The 17,898-nt window shown below is 44.0% G+C and overlaps 2 protein-coding genes and 1 long non-coding RNA gene across 5 annotated transcripts; 2 read left to right on the plus strand and 1 right to left on the minus strand.

Moving 5' to 3' along the window:
* Nucleotides 1-602: 602 nt before the first annotated feature.
* LOC136471943 (methionine aminopeptidase 1B, chloroplastic-like) lies at nt 603-3,401 on the minus strand. Of its 2 annotated transcripts, none has more exons than XM_066469694.1 (10): nt 3,251-3,401; nt 3,084-3,162; nt 2,703-2,949; nt 2,444-2,605; nt 2,219-2,260; nt 2,011-2,082; nt 1,851-1,930; nt 1,484-1,578; nt 1,345-1,392; nt 603-1,226 (listed from the first exon to the last, which is right to left on the minus strand). In XM_066469694.1, the coding sequence occupies exons 1-10, from the start codon at nt 3,327-3,329 to the stop codon at nt 1,078-1,080; spliced, it is 1,053 nt and encodes a 350-aa protein (XP_066325791.1). In that variant the 5' UTR covers nt 3,330-3,401; the 3' UTR covers nt 603-1,077. The 2 variants fall into 2 exon arrangements, with proteins under 2 accessions (XP_066325791.1, XP_066325790.1); XM_066469693.1 differs by having other exon boundaries at nt 2,219-2,287.
* A 3,141-nt stretch (nt 3,402-6,542) lies between these two features.
* On the plus strand, nt 6,543-9,286 carry LOC136471944 (uncharacterized). 2 transcript variants are annotated; one of them, XR_010762164.1, is made up of 3 exons: nt 6,543-6,747; nt 6,839-6,962; nt 8,980-9,286. It is a non-coding gene; the product is annotated as an uncharacterized lncRNA (long non-coding RNA). The 2 variants fall into 2 exon arrangements; XR_010762163.1 differs by lacking the exon at nt 8,980-9,286 and adding an exon at nt 7,835-8,016.
* Nucleotides 9,287-12,553: 3,267 nt separating this feature from the next.
* Nucleotides 12,554-14,859, plus strand: LOC136471945 (B3 domain-containing protein Os06g0194400-like). Its single transcript, XM_066469695.1, has 7 exons — nt 12,554-12,954; nt 13,051-13,161; nt 13,293-13,324; nt 13,423-13,591; nt 13,693-13,899; nt 13,984-14,066; nt 14,584-14,859. The coding sequence occupies exons 1-6, from the start codon at nt 12,658-12,660 to the stop codon at nt 14,026-14,028; spliced, it is 861 nt and encodes a 286-aa protein (XP_066325792.1). The 5' UTR covers nt 12,554-12,657; the 3' UTR covers nt 14,029-14,066; nt 14,584-14,859.
* Nucleotides 14,860-17,898: the final 3,039 nt, after the last annotated feature.

Here is a 17,898-nt window from a genome sequence, read left to right on the forward strand (position 1 = left end):
GTAGGCTGCGGCGCGCGGGGAAGAGGCCGATGAAAATAATTGAGGCTGATGATAGAGTCATTTCGTAGTTCATAGTAGTAGAGATTCATGTACTTCTAAAAAAACTCGACCTGCGGGGGGATGACGGCCCCGGGTTTTTCCCTTAAGAAGAAGATTTTCTCACACAAATCGAGAAAACCCCCGAACCCCCGCCCCAATCTTGATGCGGTGGTACCGTAACCCTGTGAGAACCGGGCCGGGGCCTAACTGCGCTTTGGCACCTGGGGGCGGACGATGGGATTTTTTTAACCTCAGCCTGAAATTCGCTCCCACGGAGAGTCGAACTCAGGACCTGAGGAGTGCCGCCGGGCCACCTAACCGCTTGGACTAGGCGCCTTTGACGATTCATGTACTTCTGAATCTTCTCTTTTCAAGTTACATTATTATTCCGAATGTAGACTGTTGATGTGCAATGATTTAGTAGATTAATAATGTTTGATTTGCCATTAAAACTAGCGGCTAATGATTATCTTATAACTAGTAGGACTTATCTCAAATATCTTTGATTGTATTACACAAATTATACTCTAATTGAGGTGGTGTATATTGTCTGTATTGTGAAAGTCACCTCTGTTATTTTCTTACACTTGGACGGCTACATGCCCATCTATATCCCTAAAGATAATGGATTTTTCAGTATCTGTTTGCCCGTGACAACGCAGATTCTATATATTTCTAGTAAAATTGTCAAAAGTGCCAAAGGTGTCTAGCTGAACTAGTTAGGTGGCCTCCGTGTCACTTCCCAGGTCCTGAATTCGACTCCTCGTGGGAGCGAATTTTAGGCTGGGATTAAAAAAATCCCCTCGGCGAAAGCACAGGTCAAAGGTCCAGCCCGATTCTCACAGGACAACGGTGCCCCTGTGTCAAAGTGGGGTAGAGCTTCAGGGGTTTTCTCAGACTGTGAGAATGTCTTCTCTCTTACAGCAATGCCCCGAGAGGCTTACCCCGCAGGTCGAGTTTTTAAAATTTACAAAAGATACCAGCGTCCGCATGGCTGCAGCCTGCAGGTCCGTTGTGCCCCTCCACGCTCATGTGATGCTACGGAAACCCAGTTAGGATCTCGGCGCCGTCGCTGGTGACCAGCACGGTGTGCTCGAACTGCGCGCTGAGGCTGCCGTCCACCGCCACAGCCGTCCAGCCGTCGTCCCACACCACGCACTGCGTGCTCCCCATCGACAGCGTTGGCTCTGCATTGCATTGCGTGGAGTCGGTGGCCATTCGGACGGTGATCAGTAAACAATTCTCTCAACGATGATAAAAGATCATGGGAGGAGAGGAGAGAGAGGTCTTGGGACGGGTGCTTACCGATGGTGAATGTCTGGCCTGCGACCATGAACCCTGGCTCGTAATCGTCTGTCACGGTCACGGATGTGTCTTCAGGCCGTGCTTGACTGAATTAACCACAGTGATCAGAAAACGAAACAGTATGTGTTTAATTACTTACAGGTATGCCATATGATGGGTTCGCAATGGAATATCCTCCCAATGCCGTGCCCAACAAAGGGGTCGATGCCATAGCCATATTTCTCTGCGTGCTCACTGAAACAACCAAAGTAGAGTCTCAATCGCTGACAGGACGAAGTTCATCGCAATGGAAAATTCAACAGTTAAATGCGGTACACTGTGGCCAGATAATATGCAAGCTGTCGGGGTTGTTAAGAATCAAAGTTCTATTCAGATAATACGCAACAGCGGCATCAGAAAGTGTCATGCTTAAGAAATAAGCTTCATAAAAAACGCTTATCTGGATGTTAACGAAGCATCAGAAGATTCATGCTCACATATGTTCGATAAATAAGAGAGATCAAGACCTTATTCTCTGTCCAATTTCCTTGAAACTAGCACCGTGCTTGCAGGCTGATATGCCTCGCATCATGCACTCTTCAGTGACCTATTACAGACCACAAAAGATTGGTTCACACAATACGATTAGGAAGTAGTCAGAAGGGAGAAACATCAGAGTCATCACACCTTCACAAGTTGCTTAGTAGCGTCATCGACTTCTCCACAAAGGTATGTTCTTGAGGTGTCCCCGTGGTAGCCCTGGAGCAAAAGTCCATGTCACTTTATGACATCAACATTTATCAATTACTAAATTGATTGATGGCATTAGAACAGAGCAACGATAAGAAAAAATGTGTCGGTTGCAGATGAAAAGAACAGCAGGTAGCACACATACGTTTAAATAGACAGTAACATCAATGTTGATAATGTCTCCATCCTGCAAGGTCATTGGGAGGAAGCACGACTGTTCAGCTCCAAAATTAAGCAAGTTCAGCAATTATATATACCTGTTTCGTTTCAGGTAGCTCCAAAATTAAGCAAGGTCTTTGTTCAAGTGCTGGTACTAGTTTGCTACTACATTCAAGGCAGAAACTAGAAGAAGAAAAATAAATGCCCAAACCTGTAGCTCGCGTGAGTCGGGGATACCGTGGCAGGTGCACTCGTTCACCGACGTGCACACGCTCTTGGGGAACCCGCCGTATCCAAGTGGGGAGGGGTAAGCGCCGGCGTCGACGATCATCTGGTGCACAGCTCTGTCGATCTCGTCCGTCGTCACGGAGGGCTGCACATGCATGTGCGTGCACGCACGGGTCACAAATTTGTCGACAGAAAGCGAACCAGATCCGCAGGACGCGCGCTCACTACTCTACTCAACTCACTTTGACCATGGCTCCGGCATGGTGCAGGACTCGAGCGGCGAGTTCGCAGGCGTCCAGCATGCGCATGATGCTCTCGCCGTCGTGCACCTGCCGGTCCGGGCTCACGTCCGGGACGGCGTCCGTGCCGACATAGGGTGGCCGGGGTATGTGGTCCGGCACCGGGAGGCGCGCGCTGACGGCCCCGCGCCGCAGCGGCTCCCTCCTCCTCCTCTTGGATCCTCCTCCAGAGCCCTGCACCTCTGCGGCCCTTCAGTTCGATCGTGTCAGAGACTCAGAGTGCAGGTGTCTGCGATTGGCAGGAATTTCGAGGTGCGGATTTGATTTTGGGAACGAATTGGGACGGTATATATATCGCAGGGGCATAGGAATGATCATGAGCACCTGCAGAGGATCCTCGTCGTCGTGGGTTCCGCACTTCTCCGCGGCGTCCTGGATGCTACGCGGAGAGGCGCCTCGTCACCTGCGAGAAGCAGCGGTGGAGACAAGGAAAAGGGGATTGGGGGTTAACTAGGGCGGCCGAATTAATGAGAAAGGAGAAGCATATGTACCTGGACTGCGGCAGCGCAATGCGGTGAACGGCGACGAGAGGTGCTGGTTGAGATCGGCCGCCGGGACCCTCGCCGCCATCGCTGCTGTTGGGTATCAGGCGGCGGCGCAGGACCCGCGGATGGCGGGAAGTGGGTGAGGAACTGAGGATAAGGCGAGAGCAGTTGGAGTTGGAGGGATGCTATTCAGTATTCACTGCACCACTTGCTTGTTTAGTTGACGAAATTTTTGGTGAAATGGTACTGTAGCACTTTCGTTGTTATTTGACAATTAGTGTCCAATCATAGTCTAATTAGGCTTAAAAGATTCGTCTCGTGAATTTCGTCTAAACTGTGTAATTAGTTTTATTTTTTATTTATATTTAATGCTTCATGCATGCGTCCAAAGATTTAATGTGACGAGAAATCTTGAAAATTTTTGGAAACTAGACACTTCCTTAGACTGGGACAGGAAGTTTCACGCCCAACGAGGCAGGGAGAGAAACGTTTTCGGTAATGCTCTGAGCTGGGCGAACCGTGCATACGTCCGGCTATCGCTGGACCACCCCGCCAGCCCAACGAGCCACGTTTTTTTAATCTCAAAAGAAAAAACTGTTTATCCAATTATTTTTATTCACTTGTTCTTCTTCCTATCGTTCTTATCCGCTCACTTGCCGCCTCCGAGAGCACGGTCGCTAGCCCGACGAGGCGCAGCGCGCGGCCGCCTCCGAGTCGCGACGTGTAGCTACCATCCCTGCTAGGCGCGGCGCGCTGCTGCCCTCTCCAAGTCGCGCGGCCGCAACCTCCCTGCCGTTCGTGTTGCCAATGCCTCGCTTCTGCAACGTGCAGCCACTGCTGTCGGCTCGCCGCCTATAAACGCCGCTGCCTACGGTGAACAACACACACCGATGAGCCTCCATTCTGCTGAGCAGCATAGAGATGTTGTGTTGAAAGTGCATGTTTCAAGAGTACGTTTCAGATGTTTCAGAGATATGTTGCAAGTGTTTTATATGGATGTTGCAAAAAATAGATCGTGATGTTGCGCATATTGCAATGGTTGTACACAATACACGTATGTTGCAAGCGTCCGTTCCAAATGTTTCATCTGCTTTTTCAAACGTATGTTACAAGTGTACTTATTTGGATATTGCTTATGTTTCACACATATGTTGCAAGAGTGTGTTCGAAATATTTCAACTGTTTTAGTCTTATATTGCAATACGTGTTTTCATGTTGCAAGTTGCAGGTGTTTTATTTGGATGTCGCATATGTTTCACACACATGTTGCAAGTGTATGTTCTAAATATTTCATCTGCTTTAGACGTATGTTGCATTCAAGTGTTTCAGGTTGCAAGCGTTTCGTGTTTCAAAGGTATATTCAGAGAGTCATGGGGGCACAGCCTGGGCACCGAGGGAAGGGGCGCGGCGAGCCAAGGGCCGACGGATGAGTTGCGCGGTGCACCTAGGGTCATGCGGACGGTGCGTGCTCGTCCTCATCTCAGCTCCCAGGTCCCGCCCGCGCGGAGAGAGAGAAGGGGGTCGGGGGAAAGGAGCGGCGGGCGCGGGGTGGGGCGAGACAGACAGGGAAGGACTGCAACGATACGGTGGGAGTGCGACGTGTTTCTATCAGTCCGTTCAGTACCATCCGATGAAATCCTATCCATTGGAAGTCCGGGTGCCAGCAATTCTCAAAAAGGTTTTCCCCCTCAAATTTCAGGGATAGAAATTTTCATGATTGCCCGGTTAAAAGAAAATAAAACAGAGCAAAATTTAGGGCCTATTTAGACGGTTCCTAGTTGAGGCTAAAAGTTAACTTAAATTAGTTGTCGTTGGCTAAATTGAAGACTTGGCTATTTTTATCCCTCTTATTTAAATGCACTAAGCTAATTTTTAGCTATCTAGATATTAACCCTAGTAGGCCCTATAAACAGGGGCATACACATATATATGTATGTTCACCACGCACGCCTATCTCATTTGCCCCTCCTCTTTTTGCATGGGAAATCATGAATTGCTTAATAATATTTTAGTAAAATGTTTCAAAGTAGAGGAAGCATAAATTATGATGAAACTTTTGAAACAAATCTACTCATTTGACTTCAAATATGCAAAACCGCTCCATAAAAGTTGATTGTAACCAATTTTTTGTATTCACCTAATGGCCCCGTTCGGCTAGCAGAATCTTGGCTGAAACTGGCTGGTTGTGTGAGAGAGAAACACTGTTTGGCTGGATGGATAAACAGTGTCGCGTGAGGGGAACCAGCCGGCTGGCCGGTCTCCTTCAGACCAGGGAACACCGCCAATACATGCAACTTAAACACACTGTCTTTTGTTAGAGGGAGAAATAATTACTTTTTAGAAAGAATCATACTATTTTTATATCTGAGCTTGATCATAGCCACTTGACTCACAGTTTGGAACCCAGAGTCCCAGAATGCGAGGTTTGGTTATATAGTACTAGCTCGATAGCACGCTCTCCGCTCCACGGGCGACAGGAAGGAGCACAAACAGCACTGGGAGAACAGTAAAAAGGAAGATGAATAGTGTAACACCCCGGTGTTACGTACCTAATTAGCAAATAGGTTAAGATTGATAAAACTTGACTCATAAGTTTCATGTGCTCCGTAATGACCTCTTACTTGTAATACTAAAAATGTTGAGTAAAGATTCTTTTAAAATTATAGCCAACTTAAACATTTTCAGGAAATACAATTCTTTGTTAGTAATAAAAATGTGCATGATGAAGTATGTGTTTGTAAAAAGAAAAAAGAAATCGGAAAACAAAACACACACAAGCCACACACGCACACTAACACTCACGCATGCACGCTGCTGCTGGCCGCTGGTGCAAGCCAAGTTTGACCGAGAGAGAGAGAGAGACGCTGCTGCCCTGCATGCCGAGCAATCAAAGCAGCTGTGCCGCCGTGATGCGCCCGGTCTCCGCTGATCTGTGCGCCCTGCTCGCTTCGTTCGCCGTGGTCGCTGCCCGTCGTGCCAGGGCCGGGTGACCCGCTGCCGTGCTTGAGGAGAGCCGCGTCCTTTTCCTCGCCGTGTTGGGCGCGTTCGAGCGCCATTATGGCCCGTGCTTGCACTGCTGCTGCCGTGCCTGTCTCGCTGTGCGCTGCCGCTGTGTCGCTGGGTCGCTGCCGCGCTGCTGCCCTGCTGTCCGCCGAGACTTTTGACCGACCTGCCCGAGGCAGCGCCCTTCGTCCAACCGAGTCGCGACGACCCATCAATGCCTAGCTCACCTGCTCGCTGGTGGACGCGCTGCTCCGGCCATTATTGGCCTTGACCCAGCCGGAATAGTCGACACCGTCTCCACCGGGTGTAACCGCACCTCTTCGCCTTTCAAATTCGCGCAGCCCCGAGCCTCCCGGTCCAATTCCTCGCACCAGAGAGTAGCCATGGAAGTTGCCTAGCCAGCAAACCCACATAGAGACTCAGCAGTTCGCTGTCGCCGGCCAATTTCGGAACTTCCGAGCCGCCGGTAATCTCGCCGCCGTAACAGAGCACGTTTTGGGGTAGGTCCCTACGCTTGGTTTTAGCTCGATCCAATGCATCTCGACTTATATTGACCTCCTGGTGTCTATGCTCTCCCTATTTTTACCGAAGGTCTCGCTGGAGACGAGCTGACGCCACCGTGTCCGCTGCGGAGCGCCGCCGTCTCACCCGCTCGCACGTGGCCAGCTCTGCTCGGGCTGCCTCCGACTCAACCATCACCATAGCCGTGTCCGTGGTAAGGCCCTGGTGCTCCCCCAACTTTCGGTTGCCGTCGCCCGGATCCTCGGTCGCCAGCCGAGCCGCGGCCGCCGCGTGAATCGCGTCCCGAGCTCCTCCTCTGTTCGTACGTGAGATTTAGAGGGAGGAGTATGGGCAGAAAAGAAGAGGAATCTAGGGGGTTATGTGTGAATATGTATGAGAGACATTAATAGTAAAAGAGCTAATAAGATTTTTAAAGGAGTTTGGGGTTCCCAACGCATTTGTGTCTATTAGCTTTTTCTCTTTTTCAAAGATTGATCAAATAGGTTCAACTTTGTAAAATCTGTTTAAATTCGAAATGAAGTCCTAAATTCATGATTCTTGTTTTGTTAGACTCCTGGTAATCTGAACTATGTGTTAGAGTAGATTAATTCATCTGATGCTCACTATTTTTAGGTCCGCAATAAATAAATATGCTCCTATAATTAATGTACTATTTTTAGTGGCTAATTGGTAAATGGGTTTAATCTGAAATTTTTAAAGTAGATTCTTACATATGTTAGGCATCTCCTGTAATCTTTGTAGCCTTTAAATATGTGCTATGACTAAGTAATTGATTTAACTTGTTTAACGCTTGTTAAATGATTTATAAATAATAAAAGTTTGTAAAAATAGAAAATATGGTTCCACTGTATTTGTATGATGTCGTTGTGTCAAATGAACACTTAATATGGCTATGTGTTTACATAAAATATCGATATATAGATTTATCTTGCTCTCACATACGTTATTGCAATAAAAACTTAATAATTGATTTATAAACCTGATGCTTATCTTGAGTGCCTTTATGTGATGCATTATGTGTGCTTCCTTTGCATTCATGTATTTGCATCGTTGCATCTCATTTAGGTGCGCTAGATGATGAGCACGTGGATGTGACATTGGAGCTGAGCCGGAGACGGTGTATTAGTGGACGGATCCTAAAGATGGAAATGCCAATTTTTTTAATGTTATTTACCCAGGCAAATCCCCGTGCATAACCTCTATTATTCAGCACTTATATTATGTTTTGTGTATTAAGTTTTGAGGAGTTGAATGGAACCCACTTGCATATATATTCCTTATCCTATGAGTCTTACTAATATGACAGGATCGTGTAGATTGCTACGCTATAGAACTCCGGTAGAAGTCGAGTGATTGCCTGTTACTCACGAGAGATAGGAATATATATTACTATCATATTACCATCATATGGATTTTTGAGGTGGATAATAATTAGAGACCGGGCGGGAAACACGATAAGTGGATGTTGGGGATATCGTGGTTATTGGTGGGTGCAGCTGGGCGGGTCTTGCGAGCGCAGGGCTTTGTCTTGGTTGCGTGATTTCTCGTCTGAGTCGATTAAGGACCATCCGTTTTTGTGGATGGCAGTCAAGTTTTGAATGTCCCTCTCACATACTTGCGGATGGGGGTAGGAAGGCTTGCATACCTTACCAGTCATGGGTTCCGGCTCTTTTCGAGCCAGCTAGTATGGAGGCGAGGGCAGGTGGAGTTCCAAGGGCATCAACCTGCCGCATAGGCCGCAGTGTTGGGACTTGGAGTCCGAGTTCGGGCGAAGACCTAGAGCCCGTGACAGGTTTGGGAAGGGCTAGTCTTGTCTGTGCTTTTGGGTGTAGACGAGATGTATGTTGAGGGGTACCCAGCTGGGAGTCATCGGTTCGCGAATTGTCGTTTCTTCTAAGATGGTACCTGCTTGACTGTGGTCTTGCACCGTAGTAATAAATGGAACATGAATGAGGACTTAAAATGATTCTGATTGCTTACCACATGCTTGAAAGTAGTACATGTGTTTACCTAAAATGGTTAACTAATGAACTAATCATGACTACTAAAACTTTGAATATAAGGATGCACTATTAGTAATGCTTCCTACAAGTTCAAACCAGCAAACCAAATAATCCTTGCATATCCTTGGAGTCATTTTATTTTTCTTCTATTGGGTAAGTCTTGCTGAGTACACTCGAGTACTTAGGGTTTTATTCCCTGTGTTGCAGGTAACAAGTGGATGCTAGAACTAACTCTTGTGTGTGGATACCTCCTTGTGGACTCAGCGAGGATTCCTTTTACGATACGATCGTAGTTTTTATTTATAACCTTCATCAAATGTTTTATAAAGAAAAGTTAATTCTGCGTTAAATGCTTAGACATGCCTTTGAATAAATATTTAATTCCGCTACAACTCCGATCACATGTTTATTTATGTTGCAAGATAAATTTTTGTAAACCTGTAATATATCAACTTTTATTTATTCTACACTATAATTGTTCTTTCCGCTGCTACATAAAACTTGTTTTGTAATAACTCCGATTTTATGTAATTATGTGACGTATGAAATGGTTAAGAATGTTGTAAGCTTTATTTATTTATTTATGATCCTGATAAAAATGTGGATTTTTGAGTTCTTTTGTTGGGTGTGCTCGATGAAATTGACTGATTTAGTATGCTCCATAGGGTACTTAGCGTCTAATAGAAGACAAATACTCTTAGAAGTCAAACGGTTCTGCCACAAATAGTAAAAAAAACAGATAAACAATGTTACAAACAAACATAGAAACCATGCCAAAAAGTGCATTAACAGTACATGAACAGTGTCGAATATGTCTTGGTGGCTTAGGACCCAGCAATTTATTCGTAGTTGAACGAGTATATGAACAGTGTTGCAAACAGTACTGAACAGTATCGAACAGTGCTTGGTGCCTGGGAGAGGATTTTATTCGCGGTTGAGGAAAGGAAGTACATATGTATTGGATAATTTTCTGGGACTTGTTAGATTTCTTCAGCTTTGGCCATCAATTCTAAAATGCATATAGACCAACAAAAAATTATTGAAACCATTATGTTAGGCAAAACAGTTATTTTGGTCCCTCAACTATTACTCAAGGCTCAGTTTCGTCCCTGAACTTTCAAAATGGCCGTTTTAGTCCTCAAACTCTACTTTTAGGCTCAATTTCATCCTAAAACTATGAAGATGATTGTTTTAGTCCTCAAACTTTGTATTTTGGGCTCAATTTCATTTATAAACTATCAAAGTGTATTTTGTTCTTTAAACTTTTATTTTCAACTCAAATTTGTCTACGTTGTACGTGGAATGTTACACTGTTGCAAATGGTTAGCTCCAACACCACCAATAATTGGAGAAAGAAAAATAATATTCATCCAAAAACTATTTCGTAGCCATTAATAATTTCAAGCTATTATTTTTAGTGTTACCTTATAATGGTACCATTTATATATATCCGACTAAATGATATTTGTGGGAGCAATTACAGTTGCATCGAGCACTATTTATTCTTTAAGAATACATGAATATATTGAAACAATAGCAGATCTATAATTTTGATAATTTATGGATGAAATTGTGCCAAAAATATAAAGTTTTCTTTTTGAATAGACAAAATTGAGTTGAAAATAAAAAGTTAAATGCACTTTGATAGTTTAGGTATGAAATGGAGCCAAAAATGCAAAATTTAAGGCCTAAAACGATCATCTTAATAATCGTATGATGAAATTGAGCCTAAAACTAAAATTTGAGGATCTAAACGGTCGTTTTGAAAGTTTAGGGATGAAATTGAGCCTCGAGTAATGGACCAAAATGGCTATTGTGCCATTATATTATATCTAAGCCCGAGCCTTTTTCAGCTCAATTCGGCCTGTAAAATGTTTAGGTCTAATGCGATACCATGAAATAGTCTTTCACAAGAATGTTGGTTCTACGCCACCATTAGAGCCTACCACATCTTGTCCTACCTAGCATGTGAATTTCTACTAAAGATATGGTGAACAAATTGTCATCAACACCTTAGGAATGGCCTCGTAATCATGAGTGGCAATGTGTACTAGTGAATCACATACAAAGGGGCAGATCCAGCGCGGGGCAGGGGTACCTCACCCCCAAAGCACCTCCAACAATTTATATATATATATGGTTGAAGAAAAGGAAGACAATTGAAAAAGTGACCAAAAAGAGAAGAGAAATATACCCAAAAATTGAAGAAAGAGAAGTAGTGAGTCCCGTCTAATTGTGCGTCACATACCGTATATTTTTTAATTAAAAAAGAAACTTTGTATAGATCCAGTTTATAAGTGCTAGATTATATGAGTTGCCTTATGGTTAATTTCACATTTTCATGCCTATAAGATGGATTATAGATGTTTATCGATCATATCCATTATTGTAAGGATAAAGGGAAAAGTTAAAATAAGCTTATATATTTATCATAACAAGCTGGAGACTGAATAATATATGTTGGTTGAAAACCTAGACTGTTTATTCACCATGTAGTCTTATATGTGGCTCTACCCGCGCATATGAACTTTGTGTTTTGCTGGCCTGCTTGGTGGGAAATAAGTTGGCTGATTGGGCGTACATCATACTCTTTTTGTCCAAATGATACTCTTTTTGTATGAAGGGGGTATGCATATGCATAGCACAGAAACAACGCCTCACGAAGGTTGCTAAGATAATATTTAGAGTTACAATAATTTGAAAACTAGATACCCCGTGTTAATGTACTTTCACATCTCTTCTAGTGTGTGAAAGTAATATTCAAACTTTACTCTCTTTTTTTCTACGATAATGATAGCAAGGATCTTTTGATCTAAATCGGGTTTTTTAGGCTTCACCTAATCAAGGTTGTGCTGGCTATGATTGTTGCACAACGCTTGCAAAAAGAGGAGACTTTTCAAATAGTGAGTCGTCGTGACTTTCCTGTATAATTTCTGTGACACATCTAGTCTAGATAGATATATTATGTCTAGAGTAAAAAATTTCAAACGACTTAAAGTATAATTTAGAATAGAGAAAGTACTATCGAACAAGTTCTAATATACTTTTAGAATAATTTTCCCTTATGTTCGGACCTATCTGGACCATTGCTTCCTCTTTGTAAATTATGACTAATGAACTTTATTAGTCCCGTTCGGCTTACCCCATATTCGGCTTCTTTTTTTCAGCCGGAACAGTGTTTTCCTCTCACAATATTTCAGCCAAAACAATGTTTTTCAGCCAAGATTCAGCAAGCCAACCGAGGCCATTATATACAAGAAGTAAATAAATAAATAAAAAATCATCAAATCGCTTCTTCAAATATGCTATCACTCAATATACGGAGATCGTTTATTTTGCCAACTAAGCAACTATTTTCATTCGAGAGGACAACACATAATCGCGTTTAGTCTATGGCCAAATATTAGCATTTACCATCACTTGTTGCTAAACTTATCATTGAAGTATAACAACTCATTCACTTGGTTCATTAAAAAGATATGGAAGTATTTGTGACACAAGCTGAAAGCTACAATTGTGATAGTAGAGAGAATTAAAGAACCATCTAAAATAAATTGTGTTATGTTTGGCCATCAACAAACAAACACGCGCTCTCATCATAATGTGAAATTGACAGGTGGGCCCCCTCCGGATCTCTACTCCGCCCGACGGCCGTGCTCCCCACTTTGTTTTTGTTTTTTTTTTTTTTTTGATAAAGACCGTGCTCCCCACTTGGGCACTTTCTTCCAAAACCTCCACAGTGCCCCCTCGTCGGCAGAGCTCAAAATTTGAATCTCGGAGCCCTTCTTCTTCTACCTCCTGCGTGCACCTGGTGCATACACCAAGTGACCCTGGCGTCCGTACCCATCAACCGCATCTACTAGTGGGCTGGAACGCAACCAGTTCATGGACCGGGTCTCCGCAAACGGAAGAACGAACCCTCTCTCCAAGTCCCCGTCTCACCTTTTTCTCTGCACCGCCGCGGCGCCGCCTCGTCTGCTCTGCTCCTCCATTCCGTTCGCCTTCGAAAACTACCCACACCACAAAGAAGGGAGAGAGAGAAGGGAGATGGCCGAGGCGACGGCGTACGAGGAGCAGCGGCGGAGGCAGGTGGAGGCGAACAAGCGGAAGCTGGAGGAGCTGCAGCTCCACCACCTCTCCGCCGCCGTCAGAGAGGCCGCCGCCGCCGCCAAGCCCTCGCCGGTGTGTCCCGGTTCCCATGATGGCCGCGTTCTTTATTGTGTCGCTAGATGTCTTCTTTTCTGTGGGTGTACTTTATCCCAATCGGATTTTCTACAGGTCAAGAAGCGGAAGGCGCGGGTGCCGCTTGACGCCGCCGACGCCGTGATGGAGCCACTACGGCGGTCCGGCCGAGTCGCCAACCTCCCCGATAAGCCCGTGTACCGCGAGGTTGGTGTGAAAGGGTCATAGTGTCATCGAAATCACGAAAGATTTCATCTTTTCCCCTTACTTCCTAGAACAAATCGCGGCTTTGAAAACGAACTGATCCAGGATTTCGTCTTTGATGTGTGTCTGTGCAGGAGGTTCCAGCTTTCGCGAGGAAGATTAGGAGGTACGCGCTTGGATTCCTTCTCGCCAATCAGTCAGGACTCAGGAGTTGTATGTAGATCATTAATTTTGGTTTGGTTTGTCTTCATTCTTGAGTGGCAGGACGTACGGATCGGCGAGAAAGGATCTGGCCAACCGAGTGTACGCGACCGACGAGGCGAGGAGCTACACCATCTCTAAGGCGGAGGATCTGTTGCAGGAGCTGGACTCCAGGTTCCCCATCTTCATCAAGCCCATGACCCAGTCCCATGTCACCGGGGGCTTCTGGCTGGTAAAGTAGCGGAAGCTTCAATTCGGCATGTCCTGCTGTTTTCTATTATTTTTCATCCCCTACGAGGTAAATTCTTGTTTGGTGGGTTTGCGAAATTGCAGGGCCTCCCGAATGATTTCTGCCGGAAGCACCTGCCCAAGCGTGACGAGACTATCACCCTGGTGGATGAAGATGACAACGAGTCCGACACGCTCTACCTCGCGATGAAGAAGGGCCTCAGCGCTGGATGGAGAGGGTTCGCCATCCAGCACAAGCTGGTTGATGGAGATTGCTTGGTCTTCCAGCTGATTGAGAGGACAAAGTTCAAGGTGAGTGAAATCTATTTTGCATAAGGTCTAATTCTATACTATTGTAATGCTGACCAAGCAATATCTGTTGTGGGAATGGTGCAGGTCTACATAATTAGAGCAAGTTCTTACTATGAAAGTGAGGACTGATGAAACTAGTAGCTTGTAATGTGCTGATTGGAGCATAGGTAAAATTTAACGTTCATTGTTTGAACTTGTAGATTTATTTTATTGTATAATCAGATTCTGCGTACCCTTTGCCCCTTTCCTTTCCAGATATATTTCATTGGTATTTGAACTCTGTGATCCACCTTTTACACACTTTCATTTCTGAACTCTGCTCCACCTTTTACACAATTTCACCTTTTACACAATTTCATTTCTGAACTCTGCTCCACCTTTTACAATTTCATTTCTGCACCCCCCTTTTTCTTTCAAAACATTACTTTTTTCTGTGATTTTAGCAAGATAGCTGGTTTGTTTATTTTTTGTCGGAAGACATATTGTTGTCTTAGCTGTTGTTGGAAACACTAATAACTTGGCACGATGTCTGCCTATTCATAATTTGAGAAGCCCACAGTTGAACCAAAAGAGATGCTTAAAAAAAAACTAACTGTACTTCCATTGTAAGTGAGTCTCCTTGTTTGACTTATGACTGCTTTTGGGTGGAGGTGTTAATAGGTTTCCTTTCTCCTTTACTCACAGTTATGGAGGTGGATGTGTTGGACAAGCTCGCATCTGGAAATTGCTGGGTGCCTTGAACCTTTTGGGTGGCAGAAAGTTAGCTGATGTATAAAATGTTCACATAACCCAGTGTCTACCAATTGCTAATTTGTGCACTTCTTGTGCTTACCACTTGCACGGTTCAGAAACCTGCACTATGTAAGGGGATGTTGATGGCAATTGGCCTCATATTGTAAATGATCGATGCTCGTCCTTGTTTCTCTTGGATCCATTTCAGTGTTCAATCTGGCAATTGACCACCATTATTGGCTTTGCGGTGCTAATGTACAGACATATGATCTTGTCAATTGGACCAGGCTAGCTATTTGTCATTGTTAGGAAATTGGTTGGTGGGCAGAGAATTGTGGAGGTCATAGGGGGAAGAGGTGAGAGGGCAAGGGACTTGCTGCCACCGCTGACCCATAATCGTCGCTTGGTGTTGTAGGCATAGGAGGCGACGGTGGCACAGGGAGACGTATAGTTGGCCAATGGGCTGGCCCGGCCCGGGCCAAGCACGGCCCGCAGGTGGTCGTGCCGGCACGCCGTGCCTCCCGTGCCGTGCCCCTCCGGGCGTCGTGTCTGGCCTTTGGCCCAAGCACGGCCCTACGGGACTTGTTGTACTTGGCTAGGGCGGCGGTCGTCTTGGCCCTTCTTATCCTGTTCGCTTGGCTTATAAGTCATATTTTTTCAGCCAACAAACAATATTTTTCTCTCACAACAAATCAGTCAACAGTACTTTCAGCCATGACTTATCAGCCAAGCGAACCGGGCTTCTATCGGTTGTCCCCAGATCGGGTAAGCCAACTTGGGCCACAGTCCGTCAGTCCCTTAGCTCGAGTCCTTGACTTGACATTCATACTATTGTGTTTTTCTTGTTTGTGCACTAGAGTTGGGTGCTCTAGATAAAGTGTCATGTGGTTTGGAGTAGCCTTTCTTTGCAGTTGTTGTACAAGCAACACTAGTAGTGTGAAAAGGACAATTAGAGATGTACTTTCGCACAGACATGTATTTGTTGTTAAGAGGTTTTGCCACCCTTCCTAAAAAAAAAGGTTTTCAAATGTTTCTGCTTCACTTTGTGGGAAATAATGCTCATAAAGAAATGTATACCTAATATTTAGGAGCAATGCATAGTTTTGCTATTCTTAGTGACAACAGCAAGTTTCAGTTTGCCTTCATCTTCAACAAACTTCCTAAAAGGATGGACTCTTATTAGGTTTGCATACTTGGTAGCTATCTTCCTAGATGTGACTAGCTCTCTCATCAACCTCTGAAGATTCAGATAATGAATATTCTCCCTTTATCATCATGCTTTTCCATGTATCATCTTCGACAAACAGAAATCCAGATATCATCATGCTTTTCCATGTACCTCATCACTCAGATAATGGGTATTCTCCCTTTGGTACTGAAGTAACGCCATCTGCTGATCAGAAAGACGGGCATCATGATATCTGGAGAGAAAAAAATACATCAGCTGGCCGATCTCTGTGGCAGTATGTTAAGAGAACTGTTCAACAATACATGCTTATGACTGATACTTTGGAGCCATGTCTGTTAGACATGAGTTGAAGACCATTTTCAAATAATTCTAATGGAGATATGGCTATGCTGGTTCAATACTAGCATTTTTCCACTGTCAGAAAATAAGCCGCAAAGTGCACAAATAAAGCATTCCTTGGGTGTGCAGAGGCAAGAGTACGTTTGGCATTTATCAAATGTTCAAATATACTTAGAAACTTGTCGGATAACGTGAAAAATACTTAGGCCCCGTTTAGATCCTTGAAATTGAATTCATTTTAATAATCATAATTTAGACACATATTAATTAAGCCAATATGGTTGTACATAGATTATATTTGTTGGCTATACGAGAGAAATACTTATGTGTTGCATTTCTAACGTAGGGGAGTGAGTTGAAGAGAGTGTCTTATAAGTTGCAAAGTAGAAACATAGATGGTGATCTATAAAATTAATTTGCATCTCCCACCTTATGATTTTGAGACAGGCTATAAATGTGAACTTTAGAAAGTGGTGGAATGTCAAATTCCAAGCCAAATAGCTTAATTTATTAAGTAGATTTCAATTCCTCCAAATAAAATGATCCAAACAGCCCGTGAGTATATTTGCTGTGCCTAGTGCAATTATACCTTCGATCTTCCAAAGTAGTACTAGATGGCTGGAGTGCAGAATATAATGACCGCAAAATATCAGGCTGCCCATCCAAAGAGTTGTATTCGTGGATGTGTGCTCTGCAAAAGGGCACAAAGCAGACACATGCCACAGATCTTACAAAATCTTCTGGGATTCCGATGTATAACAGTGCGAAAAACAGAAAAAATTAAGCGCCCATGTATTCTTGAATATAAAGATAAATACTCAAGCCCATAAAACATCCAGCACACGTGACTTCAACTACAATGGCAATCCTGGATTATGGCAAAAGGAGATTTTCAGCCTGTTCGTTTCGGCTTATACGATCGTGGATTATAAGCTGCAACAGTATTTTTCTGTCACACCAAACCAGCCAGCAGTACTTTTGGCTTATAATCCACGATCGTTTCAAACGAAACGAAGAGGCTATTTAACTGCAATGTTCTGGAGAATACACAGAATCTCATGTGACGCGCGCATGCTAATTTAAGCATACTATCATTAGAAGGTTTTGTTGTTGTCGAGCTTATGCAACAATCCAATCTAATGACTTAAAAGTAGAGCAGGGAAAAATTATAGGAGACAAGCAAAATGGAACCCTTTATCTGCCTAGAAGAAGATCCCAAGCCATAAGCACTTCGCCTCCAGTTTCCTTGTACTTCAAGGTTTATGCTACATACATATCACAGGGCTAAATATGGGCATATGGCTTATGTGAACAGTCACAAGCATATAAGCTTACACAGAGCATCTTTGAAATCAACTGAAACTTCACAATAGAAACGAAGTAGTAGAACTGAGTGAGGCTTGTTTGCTCTTGCTAGGTGCAAAGCAAGCACACTGTGGATCTCCCGAAAACAACATTTGGGTTGAGAGCGAATTCCGTACAACGGGAGACCGAGCTCCAAAAATTGATGGGATGAGAATCAGGTTCTGAAAAGGGTATCTGAAAGGAACACTGGGATGAGTCGATATCTTCAAGTATATATATACCTGAAATATTTAATAAATCTGTTAAATCTGATTTATTGCTTGTTCTGTTTGGATGATTGATTAGACTGCATTTGTTCTCCACGATGGCCCTCCGTATGCTAATGGTGATCTTCACATGAGCCATGCGCTCAATAAAATCCTCAAAGATTTTGT

This window comes from Miscanthus floridulus, chromosome 8 (genome assembly GCF_019320115.1).
Source record: "Miscanthus floridulus cultivar M001 chromosome 8, ASM1932011v1, whole genome shotgun sequence".
NCBI classification, from domain to species: domain Eukaryota; kingdom Viridiplantae; phylum Streptophyta; class Magnoliopsida; order Poales; family Poaceae; genus Miscanthus; species Miscanthus floridulus.